At 46.6% G+C, this 19,678-nt stretch overlaps 1 protein-coding gene across 2 annotated transcripts in view; it reads left to right on the top strand.

Moving 5' to 3' along the window:
* The first annotated feature begins 1,304 nt into the window (after positions 1-1,304).
* The window catches only part of SBSPON (somatomedin B and thrombospondin type 1 domain containing), a 28,292-nt gene continuing 9,918 nt past the window's right edge, over positions 1,305-19,678 (top strand). The window contains exons 1-3 of one of the 2 annotated variants that reach the window (XM_053930378.2): positions 1,305-1,634; positions 11,077-11,283; positions 19,174-19,264. In XM_053930378.2, coding sequence (XP_053786353.1) covers positions 1,421-1,634; positions 11,077-11,283; positions 19,174-19,264 — 512 coding nt within the window. In that variant the 5' untranslated portion in view covers positions 1,305-1,420. The remainder of the gene's footprint in view (positions 1,635-11,076; positions 11,284-19,173; positions 19,265-19,678) is intronic. The other variant, XM_024578283.4, reaches the window with a different exon arrangement.

Below are 19,678 nucleotides of genomic sequence, written 5' to 3'. Positions count from 1 at the left end.
TGGATGATGGAAAAAGATTGCATTCTCATTGGTCAAAGTTTGTGATCAGCGTTCCTAAGTCACAATTCTTACAATGTATTAAATCTTTTTCATTTCACAACATTTTTGCTTGTTTCTAATATTTGATTATTGTATTTTTTCTACTTTTGTAGTAAAGTTTTTTCTATATTGTTACTTTTCTCTCTGAAGAGTAAAGAAAATTCCTCTTGGAGTTTTTGTAAGAAAAAGGAAAAAAAACTTGTTTGTAGATGAATCAGGTTTCTTAGATTCATAGATACAGAAAACTTTACGGTTTTTCACAAAGACCATAATAGCTCAAATGATGTAAGAACATAAATGGAAATGAAACTTTCAGGATAACTTTTGGTTAACAACAACAAAAAAAGGTGCAGAAAACATACTTGGAGAGAAAAGTGGAAGAAAATGCGTGTGCAAAGCTAGACTAGCACTTGACAAAAGCTGGCGTTATTTCTAAGACATCATTAAGCACATTTCTTTGGGTTAGTCTGCTTTAACAGCACCTTTCAGATTTGATTTCTACTTCCCGTCACATTTATTTTTATTGTTCTTTTATTACAGTTGTCCCAGTTTTTCCCCCTTTGTCCCCCTCCGCCCAGCCCCCTCCTCAGTCAGTGCCCACATCGTTGTCCGAGTCCGTGGGTCATTCATATGTTCTTTGACTAATCCCGTCCCCTTCCGTCCACGATTGTCCCCCTCCCCGGCCCCCTCTAGCCGCTGTCAGTCTGCTCCATGTTTCCATGCCTCTGGTTCTGTTTTGCTCCTTAGTTTATTTTGCTCATTAAGTGCTTCTTCAACGAAGCGAAGTGGCATTTTCCTCCGGTAGGGAAATCCCGTTATAAAGTGCTGCAGTAGGAAAGGATGCTTCTTCAGTCATATCTCGATTTCCAGGGCCTCCGTGGCCTCAGGGACTGGTGTCCCGGAATAAACGCCGCGAGGGCATCGGTGGGCGAAGTCAGGGTGGCCGGCGAGCACTGCGCTTCTGAGACCCTCTTGTGCACAGGGAGCGCGCTTCGTCCGCCGCCCCGACGGTGACAGTGCCCACTCGCGAACGTGTGCCCAGACGTTAGGAAGCCGAATTGGTTGCCAGGGTAGGTGGGCCGGGCTGTTGGGACGCAGGGATCCCACAGCACCTGCTTCTCCGCTCGCTCCCAGGCGGTCCCGGTGGGCTGGAGCTGGTGCCCCGAGCGCCGACTGCGCGGCGTCCCGGGAGAGCGCGCCCCACCTGGGCCCGAGAGGCCGCAGCACCCGCCCCACGGGGAGGGGCGGCGCGGGGGGCGGAGGCCGAGCGCGGGGCAGGGCCCGGCCCCGCCGCCCCTGCTGCTCGGGGGCCGCCGCTCTCCGAGGAGGCCAGCCCTTTTTCCGAAGGTCTGTGCTTCGCCGGCGCCGCTGAGTGCTGGTCATGAGAACCCTGTGGCTGGCGCTGTGCGCGCTGGCGCGGCTGTGGCCCGGGGCCCTGGCCGGCTGCGTCGAGGCTGGGCGCTGCTGCCCCGGCCGGGACCCCGCCTGCTTCGCCAGCGGCTGGAGGCTGGACAGGATCTACGGGACGTGCTTCTGCGACCAAGCCTGCCGCCTCACCGGTGACTGCTGCTTCGACTACGCCAGGGCATGCCCAGGTGGGTGGCAGGGCCGAGGGTGGGGTGCTGGCCATTCGTCCGCAGCCTAGAGGCGCACAGTCCCGCACCAAGGACCGCAGCCCTTAGCCCCTTTCATTCTGGTGGTCCCAGTCCCTCTATCCCGGTCCACTCCAATCCCTCACCATTCCAGCTCCTTCCGTCCTAGGGTCTTCCAGATCCTTCCATCCAGGTATACCCAACTCCATCCTGGAGCTCTCCATCCAGCCCCTTTCATCCGAGTACACCCAGCTCCTTGTGTCCAGGGTCGTCCAGCGCCTCCATCGACGTGCACCTCAGGCTCTTTACCCTAGGTGCCTCCAGCCCCATATATCTAGTATTGTTCCAAAGCACCCCTCCCACCAGAGTCTGGGTGGAAGGTGCTGGAGCCCCCTGTTCTTGAAGGGTGCAGGGTCACAACTCCGCCGGCTGAATTCTTCCACTCAGGAACTCCAGTTTGACAGGGCCACCTCCTGCCTGGAGAAATGGCACTGGCAGGTCCCAGGGCACGCCCCTGGGCCAGGTTCCACCGCTTTCTTTTTGTTAATCCTCAGGCATTTTAGGGGTGGGTGAGGGGTGATGAAGAGAGGAACATGGAATGATCCAACTCAGTGCCCAGGGCTTGCTCTGAGAGGGGACTTTCTGCTGCAGAACAAGTTCTTGGAGAACAGCTGGCCTCACCTCCGGACTGCGACATGCAGCGTACATAGCCCTTTCTCATAGGAGGGGTCCATCTGCTCTCCGAATTCAGTTTTATCTAGAGAGCTTGATACAGATTTTTATCTCAGGGTTCCTATTATGTTTTATTCTTTCTGATTTTCCTTTAGGATCAAACTTTTTCATTTTTACATTTCCCACAGTATCAGGTATGGGGTCAATAATTGTTGATTTAGTTAAATTAAAAGGTAAAGGAAGAAACGGTGAGTCCAGTCCTAAAGAATAAGGTGTGCCTGATAGAAGCCAACTCTGGCAATAAAAGTAGCCCTGCTCCCTGTTAATCATGTCCCCCCCCTAAAAGCCACATGGATGTTATGGTTTGACCTCAAGGATCCTGCGTTTGTGGGGTCCTCAGCATCTTCTTGGAAGAGTACCCTGCAGGGCTGTGTCATTCGCTGGAAAATTGGGGCCTGGTAGAGAGTCCACCCCTTCCTGCAGGAAGCGGTCACAAGCCCATGTCTGATGGTCACCTGGGCCTACTGCTGAAGAAAGAACACAACTGAAAAACATTAGATTCTCTTTTTATCCTCATCAAAAGCTAATGATTTACCTACCATATTGATCTTTTTGATAAGCTTCTTTCCCTTTCCTGTTCTAAGGCCAGGGTATTTTACTACCAATGAGGTGATATGTCAGTTATTTAGAAGCGGACAGCTGTCCCCTTCTCGGTAGCCCCATCATACCCAGGCCAGTTTTCCTCAGTTACCTGGATCTCCAAGTGAAGCCTGTCCACTGTGGCAGCATGTCTCATTCAGCCCTCTCTCATGAGGGGTTTGCCTGCATTTCAAGGGTGAATACAGAATTCTTGTAGTTCAGATCACGTGCTCTGGGAAGCACAGGGACACAAAGATGATGAAGGCACAGTCTTTGCCCCCTAGAAGGTCATAGTTGAGCAGGGAAACACACATGCAAGACCACGTGCAACACGCTTAGTGCCAAAATAAGGGACCTGGAGGATAGAGAAGAAAACCTGAGAAGACCAGAAGAATTCAGAAAGACTTCCCAGAGGAAGTGACCAGCAAACCTACCTCTGCAAAATGCGCGAGAGGTCTTTAAAAGGGGAGGGAATTCTACGAGGATTCCAGCAGTCACCTGTGGGTGTCAACTTTTTGTGCAAGGTGCTAGGCTAGTCTCTGAGGCCACCCTGGCAAATAGGACAGATTTGGTGAATGCACTTAGGTATAGAGATTCGGGCACAGAGAGGGATGGGGAAAGGCAAGACCAGTGTCCTGAGAAGAACTGGCTTTCTACTGAGGACTAACACCACCATAAGCAGTTGCAGAATCCTCAAAATCTTTATTTGCTCAAAAACAAATCCCTGATTTTCAGCCCAGGAAGTAAAAATGTTTTTTAAAAAGACTCCTTTTGGAGTGGGGATTTTTTGAGTAAAGACTGGCAGGTGACCTTACCATCGCTGGAAGGACTCAGGATCCAGCCTAGTAGAAGACTTGGGACTGAAAAGGCTCCTTGTTAGTCAATTCTCTGCACCTGGAGCTTTTGGGGGGAAGGGAAGAAGCAAATAGAAACAATTGGAAGTTGGCCACTTGGCGAGACTGAGCCTGCTGACCCCTCAGAGCTGAGGGTGAGAGTAAGGGCACAACGGAACCCTGGACAAGTGTCACAACTGAGCTAGCTGACTCTGGGGTTTCAAGAGATGGAGTTGGCCTGTATTAGCATTTCACAGCTGCAGCAACTGAGACTGCTGGGGACTCTGCCCTTACTAAGTTACCATGAAGGGACAGGGGAGTGAGAGCTGCACCCAGGCTGCCTGATTTCAGGGTGCCATCAGCCACTTCTGTGAGCGCCAACATGCAGCTGTTATTCATTCTTACGTAAATCAAGGCTCAGCAGTGCAGAGCACCCAGCTACCCTACAGACATAGAACCACGCTTTCTCTTAGAGTCTCTTCTTCTTACTCAATGCTGTGTTACCTATTGATGTTCTCGGAAGCCTTTTTGACTGAAATGACATTAAATGTGAACAGAAAAGGGGACTGTTACAGAACTTAGCATGCCTTACTTCTATTCCTTCTGGCTTTTTCATCCTGATAAACACATTTTTTTTTTTTGGTGTGGCTAAAAGATGAAATACTGGAATTTCTTTTTCTAAATAGAATTTTTTCTCATTAAAAATAAAAATGAGTTATTGGATCAATAGAATTACCCAGCTGCCAAAAAAATCTGTTCTGAACACAATTATCTCAAAAATTCTTGTAATGATGATGGCATAGGTTTTAATACCAGTTATGCATCTCCCTGCGACCCCCTCAAAAAAAAAGATAGGAAATTCTCCTTTGGCCTGATCAGGGATGGGGAGAAGGGGACAGGTAGAGGAGGGAGATAGATACGTGTTACCTGCCCTGGACAAACTTCTGGGAGGGCTGTCTTGTCGGGCTCAGAACACCTCAGTCTCTAATTCATCAGCTTGGTTTCTGATCATAGAAACAGTGGGTTGCATTGGATCTTGGATGAGCAATTTAAGGAAAGAGGAATAATTAACCCACATGGAAAGGGACAAAAACTGAGTAGCCTATATGGGCCAATCTGTTCTAGGTTTACAGAGAATGTAAAAAACCAACTGATCAAATCTGATGTCATATCTAGCTGGAGGAAGACAGGGCACCATACTTGAAAACATGGGCTTTGTAACTCACCCAAAGGAAGGATATCACAGTGTTTGATGATTTAGAAAGGTGAGACTTTGCATGCCAGTGGAACCAGAGGGGCCAAGAGACAGTATATGCCCTTGTCTCTGCAGAAAACACAAGCAGGGCCTGGCACCAGTCAATATTCAGCAGGCAGGATTTGGCTGCTGCCCTGGGGTGTGCAATCAAGGAGGGTAAAGTTGTCAAGGCTTACCCAGCATTTACTCTGTGCCGGGCCCTCTTGTGGGCACCTCACAGCTCCAAACTGACTTAGGTCTCATACCCATTGAGGTTACAGGCATACCTCAGAGATCTCGTGGGTTTGGTTCCAGACCCCTGCAATAAAGCGAGTATCACAATGAAGCAAGTCATAACCTTTTTTCTGGTGGAGGGTCTTGCCTTCAATTTTTTAAAAAATGTGACATCTAGAAAGCACAATAAAGTGCAATGCAGTAAGATGAGGTATGCCTGTATTCCTCATTTTATGGCCAAGGTATTGAGGGAACCAGGAAGTTAGAGGTTAGGCAATTGGTCCAAAATCACACCACTAATAAAGAGGATTTGAACCCAGGAACTCTGGATCCACAACCCACACATTAGAACACATTATGTTTTTGGTGCCTCAGAGAAATGAGGCCTTATGAGAAGCTGTGCACATACTTTGCAGGGTAGGCTCCAGATAAATCCTGGTGGAGTGAGTGAGGCTTCTCTCTCCATTGACCATGTATTCCTCCAGGGCAAAAAGTGTGCCCTGCTCCTTTGTGCAATCCCTGGTGGTGTCATGGTGCCTTGATAACATTTGTCAAAATACATGAGCCCTAGTTCCACCTAGAGGACGTTACCTGTGGCTTCAGAGGGCATTGCCAGCTGGGGTGTATCCATGTGCCCTTTTAAAACTAGCATTTTCTTCCTTGACTACAAAATATATGTTGCAGAAAATTCAGAAAATATAGAAGTACACAAAAGAAAATAACTCACCCAGACACTTACTATCCAGGAAAAGCATCATTATCTTTTAAATTTGCATCTCCTTTTTTTCTGGGTTTACGTGGTACATAAAATTTCACTTTTCAAATAAGCCAGCCCATTTCATCATCTTGCTAGCATTTCATGCACTTGTCCAGTTAATGTCTTGAAAGGAAAAAAAAACCCTACTGGGGGCCAGATAACATGGTTTCTGCAAGAGGAAAACAGTACTTGCTCATTTTATTGGAGCTTTTTTGAGGGGGTAAATAGTAACTTAGACAATGTAGTCTCCCTTGACCTTCAGAGAAGTTTTACAGAGTTTCACAGAAAAGGATACACATATGGAGAGAGAAAAAGGCAGATAACATACATTTAAAATTGTGTCACCATGGGATGTGTGTATGTGCGTGTGGATAAAGGGGCTTTCTTTTTCTTCCATAGAATGGCAGGAAGCAAAAGCCATATATAAATGGCACTGCTGTGGGCAAAGTGTAAAAAGAATATTTCCATAGGAATGAGTGAACTCAACAATGTGATAGAGAAAGCACTTGACCGTGAGTGGCCTTTGATTCTGAGGTGGCAGAGAGCCAAGCAGGGAGGGCCAGATTACAGAGGTGAGTGCCTGAGTGATTACCCAAGGAGACACAGCTGCGTGAGAGTAAGAGCAAGTCCTTCCACTAAGAAAAAGTAATTCAAACTATACTTATGTAATGAAGGACTTTGGCTGCCAGCTTAGTTTGTTGCTGTGTGTGTGTGTATTTGGCACCATCAAGGAAAGCATTGGAGAAAAATATTTTTTAAATTACCCTTTGGTACCTAAAGACTGAAAATAGTGTGTCTAGTTTTGGCTGCCACAACTCACTGAAGCTCAAAAGTCCAGTGGTAATTTTGAGAGTGAAAATGTCAATAGAAAGATGGTCCAAGAGCCCGAGTCATCAACCTGAAAATCTGTGCCTCAGGGAAGGGGAGCCGCTGAAGCAGCAGAAGTTCCTAAGTGGCACAGATAAGATAGGCAAAGATATTTTTTGCACCATATTCTGAAATTCTTGAGTGAGGGAAATTTGGCTCAGGTAAAAGGAAAAACCACTTCACACTAAAGATAATAAAATTACAGAAGCTTGTTATGTTCCAGATGTGGTACCAGCAGGAGATACGAATGGATTAGAGAGGATTTGAGGATGTGGGGCTGCCAGGAGAAGCTGGGGCCTTTCTAACCCAAAGGCGCAGGAGGCAGTGCTCCTTCCAATGACCCCTTTGAGGCCGCCATTGCCAGGAGAGCACAGCCATCTCTGGGCCAGGTTAAGAATCCCATGTTTTGGGCTCTGGGAGTTTCTCCTGTCCTCTCCACTCTGGGGCTTCTGTCAGTGCTGTGGCTTCTAGGCTTCTAACTAATGGTACGAGCAGAGCAGAGTCTATTTCAGTGTAGAACATTGTTTAGGACCTTGCCTAACACCATGCCATTCATTCATTCACTCAGCAAATATTTTTTGAGTATCTACCAAGTGCCAAGCTCTAGACATGAAGTGAGAAACTCAACAACAATAAACAACAAAAAATAAATATGTAATTATGAATCATGAAGCTGCTTGAAAGCAAGCAGCACTGAGCTCTGAGAGGAAATAATTTGAGGGGTGTGTGTAGTGGGGGCTGGGAGATGACTTAGCCAAGCTGGCCCGAGAAGGACTCCCGGAAGGGGAAATAATTCATCTGGGACCTACGGATGAGCCGACCCCAGCCATGCCCGGTGTGGGAGGAACATTCCCGGAAGAGTGAACACACAACAAAGGTTGCAGAGTGTGAAAGAGAGGTGTCTTCCAGGGTCAAGCGGCCTGGTGGCTGGAGCTTGGCACAGAGGCAGTGGGGGTAGAGGACTCCAGGTGGGAGTGGAGGGGCAGGCACAGGTCAGTCACACATGGCAGGGAGTTTCAATTCAATGGAAAACCACATTAAAAAAAAAGCCACTTAAAAACTTTTTTTAAAAAAGATCAGTGGTAAATCTTTTAAGGTCATGGTACATCACTGTGGCCGGATACCCTGTTAGGACATGTTAAAATGTGCCCTGCTCTTGAGCCCAGATCTGTTACTGAAATATATGTTACTTTTCTGTTCTTGGCCTTTCTCCCTGTGGCCATGGTAGAGACATCTGATAACCAGAAGCTCTTGAGGAGGGGGGACTAGCTGCTGCATCAGGAAGGACTTGATAATTCCTTTCACTCTGGATCTTTCCTTTATCTCACTTCCCAGCAAGCAGAGGGCCATAGGTGCCCGCTGGGCCTAAAGCAGGAACTTGGGTGTCTACTTCATATTTCTGGTCTCTCTTCTGTGTCTACTTCGCTGTCTTTGCTCTGCATTCCCTTATTCTGCTTCTTGGGATCACCTCCCAAATAAATGGCTTGCATTCAAATCCATGTCCCTGAATCTGCTTTTGGGGAAACTCAACCTGAATACTACATTGAGTTTAAATAAAGAAGAAGAAAGAAAGGGCTTGCCAAGCTTCCTGGCATGATTAAATCTAGGCTTCTGTCCCCTAAAATAATGTCATCATTTTAAGACATCAGGAAGCTGTGACAAGCTTGGAGTCAAAGGTAATCACACTGCTCGCTAGGTAACAGCCCAGTAATGGTGAATGAAATGTGAAGATTGAGAAAGTCAGTTTTGAAGAAAATAATATTTCAATATGCTGTATGTAGATGTAAATTAGATATGCTTAGTGGGATGGGGGCAAGAACATAGAATAGTTCAAAGGGGAATTCGTGTCCTGCGCTGTAATATATGACTCGTGGTAATAAGTCTGTCTGAAGTTTTCATACTTCCCTTGACCTCCGTGACCAAAGATTGCTTGTGAACTTGATGCCTTCCGGTCCAAATCATCAAAAGTTCACAAGTTAACCAAGAATAGATTTTGTGTGTGTGTGCAGATAGGAATAAATTCCTCAGATTAATCTTCCAACTCAAAATATTTTGTGGAACAGCTTTTGTGAATGCTACAATGCCATGGAAACTTTTTTCCTTTTGTGTCACCATGCAGCTATCAAGATGTTGTTCAGAGCCTCGGGATGTTCAGATTCTCTTTATGAGGCTGTTAAAGTCGTTGATCAGAAAAACGGGACATAGCATTTTGCCAAGGACAAACTTTAACCAAATAGGAACAACAACTGATTCAATTATTCTGTGATTTGAGAGTTTTCACTGTGGGTCAAACCAAATAAAATAAACAAACACTGGACATGAGACAAGAAATGTTGAAGAAATACTGGGAGACCAAATTCAGCCGTATAGCTCTCCCCAATGCCATCTTTTACAGGTGGGTAAAGTGTTACCGAAGGCCATATTATAAAATTCTGTCCTGTCCAAATGTTAATCTTTGAAACAAGTGTATTTTTTAAAAAAGCATATTAGTAAGTATTATTTAAGTCCAAACATGAGTGCAGGAATAGCTAGATTGAGAGATGAAGATATTTGGGTGGGAAGAGAGTTATTGAAAGAATTAAGGACAGAAATCCTTTTCACCCAGCTCCTAGCTTGACAGTCTCTTTAAATGCCTTGTGGTTCCGTGGGCCAATTTAATCATGGGATCCTGAATGTAAAAAGGGAGGGGTCGACAAGAGATGACAGGAGCAGGAAATGACCCATTACTGAATTTCCAAAGGATGTGTGCATGGTGGATCTTGGGAACAGACTCTAATGTGGCTCATTCTTGCTTTTTTAGGTAGTTGACCCAAGTCATGTGATACCTCTGAGTTTTTAGATGATTAATAAAAACATATTTTTAAACACTTTGAAGTTTTTGAAAGGTGGTTATGTTGGGTGTGACCCTTTTTACTTCAAGGGTAGCTGTGTGCTTGCTGCTCTGTGCATCCCAGAGCCACCTAAACTAGAGTGTGCCGAGGGGCAAAGTGAGTTTTCAAGTACAAACTGTCGGAAGTCTGAACCAAGATTTCAAAGAAGATAGGGTGCTTTCTTGGTGAAGACTCTTGCTAACTTGCAAGTATGAGGGTGATAGGGAAAGTGGGTCACACTTTGTGGGAGTTTTGCATCTAGTTTAGAGGCACATACATCTTCTTTCTTGTCCTTTCTTATATTTAATTTCAAGTCCTGATATAATTCAATTAAAACACTCATTACTGTCCTTTTATAGACTCATTAGGGCTTTAAATGGGAAAGCTAAGTGTGTGACCACTTTGACTTCACAGTCATGGCCAGGGACTTAATGCTCCAGCCAGACTCTTGCCCTGACTTGGCTCCTTCATGGCGACCACGGTGCTTTTCACCTTGGTGGGCCCTAGTTGCTCATGTCCACACTCCAGCTCTCATAGTTTATGAGTTGATCAACCATGAGGGTGAGAATGAGTGACCAAGAGCAGCTGAGAGTGCAGAGGTCCCTTGGTGCGGGCCTAAGCCCGAGTCTTCCAGAGACACATTTGCTGAAATTCACTGGGTAGATGATGGGATTATTTGTGCTACAATGAATATTTCTTACTGTTACAATCAAAAACGGTCTGGCGCCCTGGCTGGTGTAGCTCAGTGGATTGAGCACTGTGGTGCGAACCAAAGGGTCACTGGTTCGGTTCCCAGTCAGGGCACAAGCCTGGGTTGCAGGCCAGGTCCCCAGTGGGGGACAGGTGAGAGGCAACCACACATTGATGTTTCTCTCCCTCTCTTTCTCCCTCCCTTCCCCTCTTTCTAAAAATCAATAAATAAAATCGTTTCTTTAAAAAAAAAAAGATGTGTTTTTTAAAAAAAAACAAAAACAAAAAAAACCCAAAAACCTTCTGGCCAGGAGAGGATAAAGTTACAATCAAGGAAAAAGCAGAGCCAAGATGGAAACTAAGCCTGGACTATGAGGAAGTACCCTAAAGGCATGGTCTCTTTACTTAGGTGTGTCCTTGGCTCAGACCCACCTCCATGATCCCCGAGTCTCCGCCTGCCTCTGAGAGGTACCCGGTTATCAGTTAACCATCAGGCAGTGGAGTCAATGTCAAAGGGGGCCCTGCTGAGATCGCGTCCCTGCTGACGCAATTCATGTGGGCTGGACGCCACTGTTAAACGTGGAAGGGAGCAGCCTGGCAGGCAGCTTGCTGGGTTCCTTGGGTGACTGTCTCCTGGTGCTATTTTCAGCTCGCCCTTGCATTGTGGGGGAATGGAGCCCCTGGAGCGGCTGTGCTGACCAGTGCAAGCCGATGGCCCGCGTGCGAAGGCGCCTAGTGCAGCAGGAGCCCCAGAACGGCGGGGCGCCCTGCCCGGCCTTGGAAGAGAGAGCCGGCTGCCTGGAGTACTCGACGCCACAGGGCCAGGACTGCGGGCACGCTTTCGGTAAAGACGGAGGTTTGCACAATGTTTCTGCCTTTGTGGTCTTTGATGATTCCTGCGCTTGGTCCCCTAAAGGGTCAGGTGCTGAGCAGGGAAAGTTCCACGCTGCAGCCAGTGGGGTGGGCAGGTCTGTAGGGAGTAGATAGGAAGCTCAGGAAATGCTTGATAAAGGAATTACCGGTCAGCTGCATACGTGTCCCCCAGCCCCATCCCTGCTATTTCCTCCCTGTGTTTATAAGCCAGGGGTGGCCCGTTCTCATGCACAGACTCAGTGGTTTTCAGCAAACTCGGTCATGCCGGTGACAGAGGACTTTAGGTAAGGCGATGATATTTCACACAGCGGAGTGAGTGTCTGGTAAGGATGACTCTAGTTCACTTGTCATTGTAATTTCTGTTTAATCACCAACACTGACATGCTCGTGAAAATAGGAGAAACATTAAACATTTCTAAGTGGTGATAGAATTGTCCTCTTTAATCACCTGCCTCTGCTCTCATGACATCTAGATTGGGGCTGATGTGATCAGATCTGTGACTTGAAAACATTGCTCTGGTTGTGGGGTGGCCAGTGGAGGTGCCGGGAGTCGGCTTCTTAGTGAGTCCGGAGCCACATGAAGCTCTCAAAGAAATGAGCAGAAAGGCCAGTGTTTTGATGTGGATGGAACCCAATAGAGCAAAGCACTGATTCTCAGGAGAGCAGAGATCATATGTTTTTCATAGGAACTCGCAAAGTTTCATGACAGCATGACCCTCATTAAACCATTGTGTTCCTTTTTGCACGCCACAGGCTACACGCCAGGCACTGGGGGGGGGGGCAGGGTTACAATGGCGAGGGAAGATGACAGGGAGCCCACTGTTATGTCTAGATAGATCGCTGTCTAGGGGGAGGCAGAGATGCTCATCCGATCATCCTGGGAAATTAATCTCAGAAAATTACAGCTGCAGTTTGGTCCAGCTGGTCCCAACCACATGAGAGGTGTGGACTTAGGAGTGTGTGCTAGCTGATTTCCCCTGGTTCTCGGGGAGGAGGGAAGCCACAGAGGTGGCGGGGTGGGGGGTGGGGGGCGACTTCCCTGAGGATTGGGGATGAGGCTGAGAGACCAGCATGGTGAACCAGACGGTCAGGGAGAGGGGGTTTAAGAGGTTTGAGGCCAATCTAGGAAACACATGTGACTGCGAGAGTCAGGGTTTCGTGACAGAGAAGTCCAGAGGCTGTGCTGTGGGGACCACCATCCAGAATGGAAGGAGAGGCGTCAGCATGCCAGGGCTTGTGTGTCCATTTGACGTCAGATGAGTGGCATGACCAGGAGTCTTGGGTCACAGAGCTGTGAAGGGCAAGGGCTTTAACATCTTGGGGTCTTAGAACCACAAGATAATAGCTTACAAATGGCCAGCAGATGCTGGGTGTAGTTTCACAGGGTATGCAAAGCAGGCCAGGCCTAAATGGCTAAATGTCTGCTTGTTTCGCTATTTTTAAAACAATTGGGTATAGAAAAAATTGAGTTTGATGCCAATAGTCTTTGGAGCTATCAGGTTTCAGCCTGCTGTGGAGAAGTAAACAACCTTTGGCCAGCTTTGGCTCATTTATAGAACACAGGGAACAGATAGCAAGGTGAGAGGTGAGAGAGGACCCCCTGTCCCCCTTGCAGTGCAGGGCGTTGGAGCTCCTTGTTCAGGATTCTGGTCTTTATAGGAAAAGGCCTGGAAGGCCACTGGGATGCTTTCTGCAGGGGCCGATGTGATCAGATGTTAATTTAAAAATGTCGCCCTGGTGGTGGGGAAAGGAAGGGCCAGGTGGAGCCTCCCATGGACACAGGTGTCACAATAAGCTCACGGGGACATATTTCAGTGCTCACAGAATCGGCCACAGTACAAAATCACATTCCGCTCATGACTCTGCAGAAACGCTGCAGAAAAGGCTCTGGAGGGAGTCATTGTTGGACACGACTGACTTGTTTGTGATGACTCTTAAAACCTATCGTTGTTCTATCAGGAAAAGCAGCTTGCTCCATTCATTTACTACCGAGTTTGACTGCTAGAAGGTAGTCCTTCAGCACATCCAGTGTTCCACCTGGCTGGCACAGACCCTTCCCAGCCCTGGAGGGCCTTCTGACAGGACCATGCAGGTCACAGGGAAGGGGGACAGGAAGGTCACAGAAGAGAATGCTATGAAACATGGGTCAAGGGCACCAGGCAGCATTGGGTCCACACCCTGCTTTCTGGGGTTCTCTGTCTGGAGATGTCCACCCCTCTGTCCTCTGATGGGGCAAAATCCATAGCCCTTCCTACCTCCAATATCCCTGCATTTCCAAATTACCCCTCTTTCCTGCCTCTTCTACCAAACCCTCCAATAGGATTTTAAGAAGCAGGAGTCGTCTCAGGTGACTCCCCAGAAGGTGTTAGCCACTCTGATACAACCCCAACAGGAGATAGCTGTACTTGATGGCCTTCTTTCCCAATAAGGTCAAGTAAAATTTCTCAGTTTGGGAAGAGAGGAGAAATCTTTACCTGCAGCAGGGCCATTCACCACCCTGGCTTTGCTCCCTGACATCCACTTTCCAGCTGGGAGGTCAATGATGGCTCCTGTCACAAGCTGATCAGGGAGAACAGAATACCCCGAATATTACAATTTAGCTGGTTCCTAAGTGTGGTCCCAGACCACCAGCCTTGGCCTCACCTGGGAACTTGCTGGAAATGCAGGTTCCTTGGCCCCCCAGACTCACAGCCAGCTCTCTGCATTGTAGCAATGCAGGTGGCCTCCAGGTGATTGTGCTGCTCATCAGTGTCCTGTGGAATACACATTGGTAAAGGATGGACTGTTGGGGGGTGTGTGCAAGGGGGGCGTAGGGAGGGAAACAAGAGATGGTAATGTGAAGATCCAAGGGGATAGATTCTCCAGGCCCCCCAGGCCTGGTTTCACCCCAGCTCCCATACCTTCATTTATGTGTTTCCTTAAGATTCCCTGAGCACCTATGGCATCCCAGCACTGTGTTGGATTTGGGGAGGTGCAAACTTGAACGACAAACATCACTGTCACTTAGAACTCAAGGTGCTGAGTCAGTGCCATGATGGATGTGAAGGTGGGCGAGGGAGCGTTGGGGAGGGGCACCCACCTCTACCTAGGGCTCTAGGCCCTGCTCCATGGCCACCTGTATACCTGTTCTTACCTGCCTCTCCAGGCCTCCTCTTCACAGAGCAGGAGCCTTTGTTACATGACGCACTGGCCCTCATATTTGTGTGGCAAGAGCCTTTATAGACATTGATTCAGTCTTCAGGGAAATCCTGTAAGAGAGTATTTGAGTTTTCTGTGGCTGCAGAAACAAATGACCACAAACTCAGTGGCTTATGAGAACACGAATTTATTATCATACAGTTCTGTGGGGGAGTCATCCAATGCAGGTCTCACTGGGCTAAACACAAGTGAGTCAGCTGTGCTTCTTCCTGAAGGCTCTCAGGGGGGATCCCTTTCCTTGCCTTTCACGGTCTCTGTCATTAGGGGTAGAAAGCTTAGTGGAATTGCAGTTATGTGGGAAGAAAAACTTGTAGGTGTTGAACTTGGATATTTAGCTGAGGAGATTTCTGAGCAGAATGTTGAAGGTGCAGTCTGGTTTCTTCTTGCTAAGTGATAGACGGAGGGAAGAACTCTTTATCCCAATGGAACAGGACTTAATGAACTGGGAAATTCTCAGCCACACAAAATGGCAAAAAACACTAAATGAAGAGATTCATGCTCAGAAAGCATGTTCTAGAGAAAAACACCAGGGTGTGGTTGCGTCACTTTTTGTCAATACCTCAGAAAGTTACGGATAAAGATTACCACAAACTTAGTGAGTTAAGCAACAGAAATGCATTATCTTACATTTCTGAAGCCAGAAGCCAGACACGGTCTCACCGGGCTGAACAAGGTGTCAACAGGGCTGCGTTCTCTGCCTTTTCCATCGTCCGGGGCCATCCACATTCCTTCTCTCATAGCCCTTCCTCCAGCTCCACAGCAACACTGCGTCTCTCTGTCTTTCCTCCATTGTCACATCTTTCTAGGACTCTCTTCTGACTCTCAATTTTCAGGGGGCCCACCTGGACAATCCAGGATAATCTTCCTATTTTAAGATTAATCGAGTAGCACCTCAGTTCTTCTTTGCCACATAACGTAACATATTCACAGGTGTGGGGCATTAGGATGTGGACTTCCTTGGGGGGCCATTATGCTGCCTTCATGCAGGTAGAACAGCATCATTACCCTTGGTTTGCACATGAGGACGTCAGAGCTCAGAGAGGTGAAACCATCGATAAAGGACTAGCAAAATTCAAACCTGGATCTCATGGCTCTAAATTCTGTGGACTCCCCCACCTCTGCCCCACACTTGGTATTGTTTTGTTTTTAACTGTTATTGTTAGACCTAAAATTGCAGTTATAGATTCTGATAATGTTAAATAGAAACCTAAAGGCCCTGCTAGGCCAGTGAATGAAACAGGATCACAGAAGTGCTCTTATTAATGATCAAGTAGCTATTGCACTTTTCTTGTTTCATTTAAAGCCTATTTTGACTATCTTTTTTCATAAAAAACAAACCCCAAAAGCCATGTGACTGTATCTGTTGCACATAGTGACAATTTTTATTTGTGTTTTCCTCCTGCAAGGAGATGAATGTGCATTATCAACTGTGTGCTTGCAGGCTGGCGTCACTGGTCAGACTTTCTTTCTATTCTGTTTTTCATGAAGTCTTCAGAGCGGGAGTTCTAAGCCTGCTGTTGTGACACCCCACTGTATCAGAGGGCTTTACGAAATTCTCAAAGCAAATTTAATTTACTTTCATGTTCAAAGTAAGTATGTGCGGTACCACCTTTTAGAAGGGGAAGTTGTTGTAAAACCCAACAATGGTAGGTTGATGGGATGCCAGGGAAGTTGGCAAAGAGCCTGTTAACAAAGAATCTATTACATTCGAACATTGTTGCCAGAGGGGAAAGGAGGGGTACTAGCATTTACTGAGTCTTTGTTCCATGCACCCAGCTATGGGCTTCCACACATAAGCAGAAGTGGGACTGGAGGCAAAAATAGTTTCTAAGTTACTTACCCCTCTTCCAGTAGTGACAATTACACTTGTGGGGGAGACGATGGCGCTGGATCGGAGATGTGCAGGCAATCTAGCTCCTGGTCTACTTTCCTGAGGACTCATGGGAGGAGGAGGTGCCCTATCAGTAGGGTGAGGGGTCAGGACACGCAGGATACAGGGTCTAGGGCTACTGGACTGTTTTTAGAAAGGGTCATGACCGCAGAGGCTTGACAGTGACCATGGGTACTAAGTCTCACAAAAACAGAAGCTACCTTCTCTGCTGGGCCCTTGCTCAGTCATTTACTGTTCATTTTCCCTTTATCTTCTGGGAGCCTTTTTGATGAGAAAACCTCATCAGAACACCTCTTTACAAAACTTTGGTGAAGCTCGGTAACACAAAATGTGGAAGTTCTTCCTAAATAAGCAGGCTACAGAGGTGCCACCCTGTGATAGGTGTTAATCTGTGCTCAGTGCCCACTGCATTCTTGGGCCATAAGCCCCCCCCCCCCCCATGCCCACTTCCTACTTTTAGACTTTGTGATGAGGGACAGAAAGGGAAAAGTAAAGCAGAATGTAAGTAATTCAGGGGAAATATGCCTTATAAAATAGTAAAACTTTGTGGTCAGCATTATAATAGAGACCTTGGAGCTCAGCAATGAGGAGTGTGGTTTAGAAACGATGCCTGGTCCTCTCCTGGTTAAACATGAGCCTTGAACACATTTCTTTCCCTCTCTGTGCCACAATTTCCTCATCTGTGAAGTGGGGGAATAATAGGATCTACCTCAGAGGGTGTGGTGAGAATGAACTGAATTACCGCATATAAAGTGCTTTGTATTGTGCCAGGAAACTTAGAAGTGCATGATTGTTAGCTTTTATTTTTATTATTTGAAAACATTCTGAGGATTTTATATCAGAACTTCTAGGCATATATTTGCCCTCTCCTTTCTAACCTTATTTTTTCCTGAGCTATGCATTAGTGTATAAGCTTATGAACTTTTGTGATAATATATTCAGTACAAATTAGGATATCAAGTAAATGTTTTGAGTAAAGAAACACATCCCCCAAATTTTATAGTTTACCTGGTATAATGCTACCCATTCTTCACTTAGCGAATAAACACATAAATTCACCAGAAGACAGACATGGAAACAATAGTACATGGGGAAACTAAAATTCTTTAGATGTCTGTGTTTCTGATCACTAGATCTAAGAGAAACAGAGGGGGATCCTGACATACATGCATTCACTTGTCCTTTGGATCGTCTGTGGATTTTGAAGTTCAAAAACTACGGTCATATTTAGAAAGCGTGACGTGTTCTCTTTGGCAAACAATTAAACATGTTAGTGCAGCAAGAAAGAGCACACAGCTGGGGTGCTAGGGCTAATGCAAGATGTAGGAAGTTTTTTACTGGAGAGATTAGGCATCAAACCACAGGAGACAAAGATAAACCTGTAACTCTTAGGGGCAAGTGGCTGCCAGGTATTAGGCTCCTCTTGTCTCACATTCCCTAGTAATATAAAAGTGCCTCCTCATTAAGAAAATCTAGAACAGAATTAAGGCTGCCATCCTGTGGCAGTAAGGAGCCAGGTAAAATGAATATATAAGCTTGAGGTATCAGTTTTGCACCTGGTACCCTCCCGCTATTGTGTTTATGTTGGTGATGACTTTCACATCCAAAAGCCAACATCAGCTAGTATGTACCCTTCCTGGGTTGTTCCCATTGCTGAAATGAAAGGGAGGAAGGATTTTGTTGAGCCATTTTGGCTGCAAGGCTCGGTACAAGAACAGAAGACCATGGGGACGTAGGACCCGGGTGCCTTGGTGGCAGTTGGGACTTCATTCATTTGCTCATTGGTGCAGTGCACACACACGTATTAAGTGCATAAATGTGAAGGGCCGAAGTGATGAATGAGGCAAAACCTTGTCTTCCTTGAGTTGACAGCAGAGTGGAATCGAAAGGTTATCTGCAGGTGCTACACAGAGTGACAGGTGCTTCCCTGGACTTAGAGATGAAATAGGAAGGAGACACACAAGCAAAATAAAATTACAGAAGGAACAGAGGTGGGAAGAAAGAATTCCTGGCTCCTTTTGTCTTCTACCCAGAGCATCAGAGTTGTGGTAGGGTGGGGGGAGGAGAGGGAAGAGGAGAGGATGACTTAGACCTTCCTTCCTCAGGTGGGCAGAGGGAGAGTGCTGCACTGGCTGGCACCTGGCAGCCACACCCTGGCTATGCATTTGGCAGCAAAGTTTCCAGACTGTGTTTGCCAGAAGACGTGGGAAGCACTCACATTTCCTTCCTTTGCTTTTTCTGGTTTTGTTTTCCCCACTTTTCTTATTTTCTCTCTTTCTGGTCATCATATTTCCTCCTGCCATCCCCCTTTTACTCTCTTTCGTCTTCTTCCTCTCTCTTTTCCTCCTTCATTCTCTCCCTTTGATTCTTTTACTCTATTCTTCCTATCTTCCCCTTTTCTACTGTATTCTTCTACCTTTCATTTTTAAAAATATTCTCTCCCTTTGTATATTACATCATGTTTTCCCTTGGTTTACCAACCCCCATCATTTCTTATCTCCTGTGGGCTGTTCCTCCTGGCCCTCCCTTTTCAGCGCTGTTATTCCTGCAGACAAGCCCACTTCTCCAGGCCAGCAGTCCCTTCCCCACTCATCTGTGTGTGCACAAATCTTTACCACTGGGTCCTGGGGACACTGGAATGTAGCCCCTCTTCATTCCCTGATGGTGTGCCACAGAGCTTTGGCTTGACAAATGGAGTACTTTTGACAAGTTTGAAACCAAGTTTGGTAAATGTTGTTCTGAGTACTTTAGACTACTTGTGTTCAATGTTATTTTGTTTTCTAGTCCCTGCCTTCATAACTACCTCTGCATTCAACAAGGAGAGAACAAGACAAGTTGTCTCCCCACAGTGGTCTGCAGACACAGAGGACACTGGGTAATTTGATTTTTTTTTTAAACTTATGTTTTCTTTTAACTTATGTTTTTTCACTTGACCACAGAGGTCAACATGGTGTGAGGGGTTTTCCTCTGTTACTTGTTCATTGCATTTGGGTAAAAATGACTCTGCCACGGAGCTGGGAAAGTACTCGTTCCCTCCTTGTTTCTACTGGCCTTAAAGATTTATCTGTCTTTGAGGTCTAATCTCTAAAAAGAAATATGCTATATAAAAATGAGTTGATATTATTGTCACTCACACTAAGGAGGCTCTCTTACAGTCCTCATGGAACCATGGACTCTAGCACCACATCTGCTTGGTGAATTCGAAAATGGCCCTGACCTGAGCTCTTAGGATTTCTATTGTCTGCAGATAATAGACTCATGGCACAGGCTGGGAGGAACCTCTGTGCTC

The sequence above is a fragment of the Desmodus rotundus genome, chromosome 8 (assembly GCF_022682495.2).
Source record: "Desmodus rotundus isolate HL8 chromosome 8, HLdesRot8A.1, whole genome shotgun sequence".
Taxonomy (NCBI): Eukaryota; Metazoa; Chordata; class Mammalia; order Chiroptera; family Phyllostomidae; genus Desmodus; species Desmodus rotundus.
The sequence above is the reverse complement of the archived record's forward strand: the minus strand, read 5'-3'. Positions and strand labels throughout refer to the sequence as shown.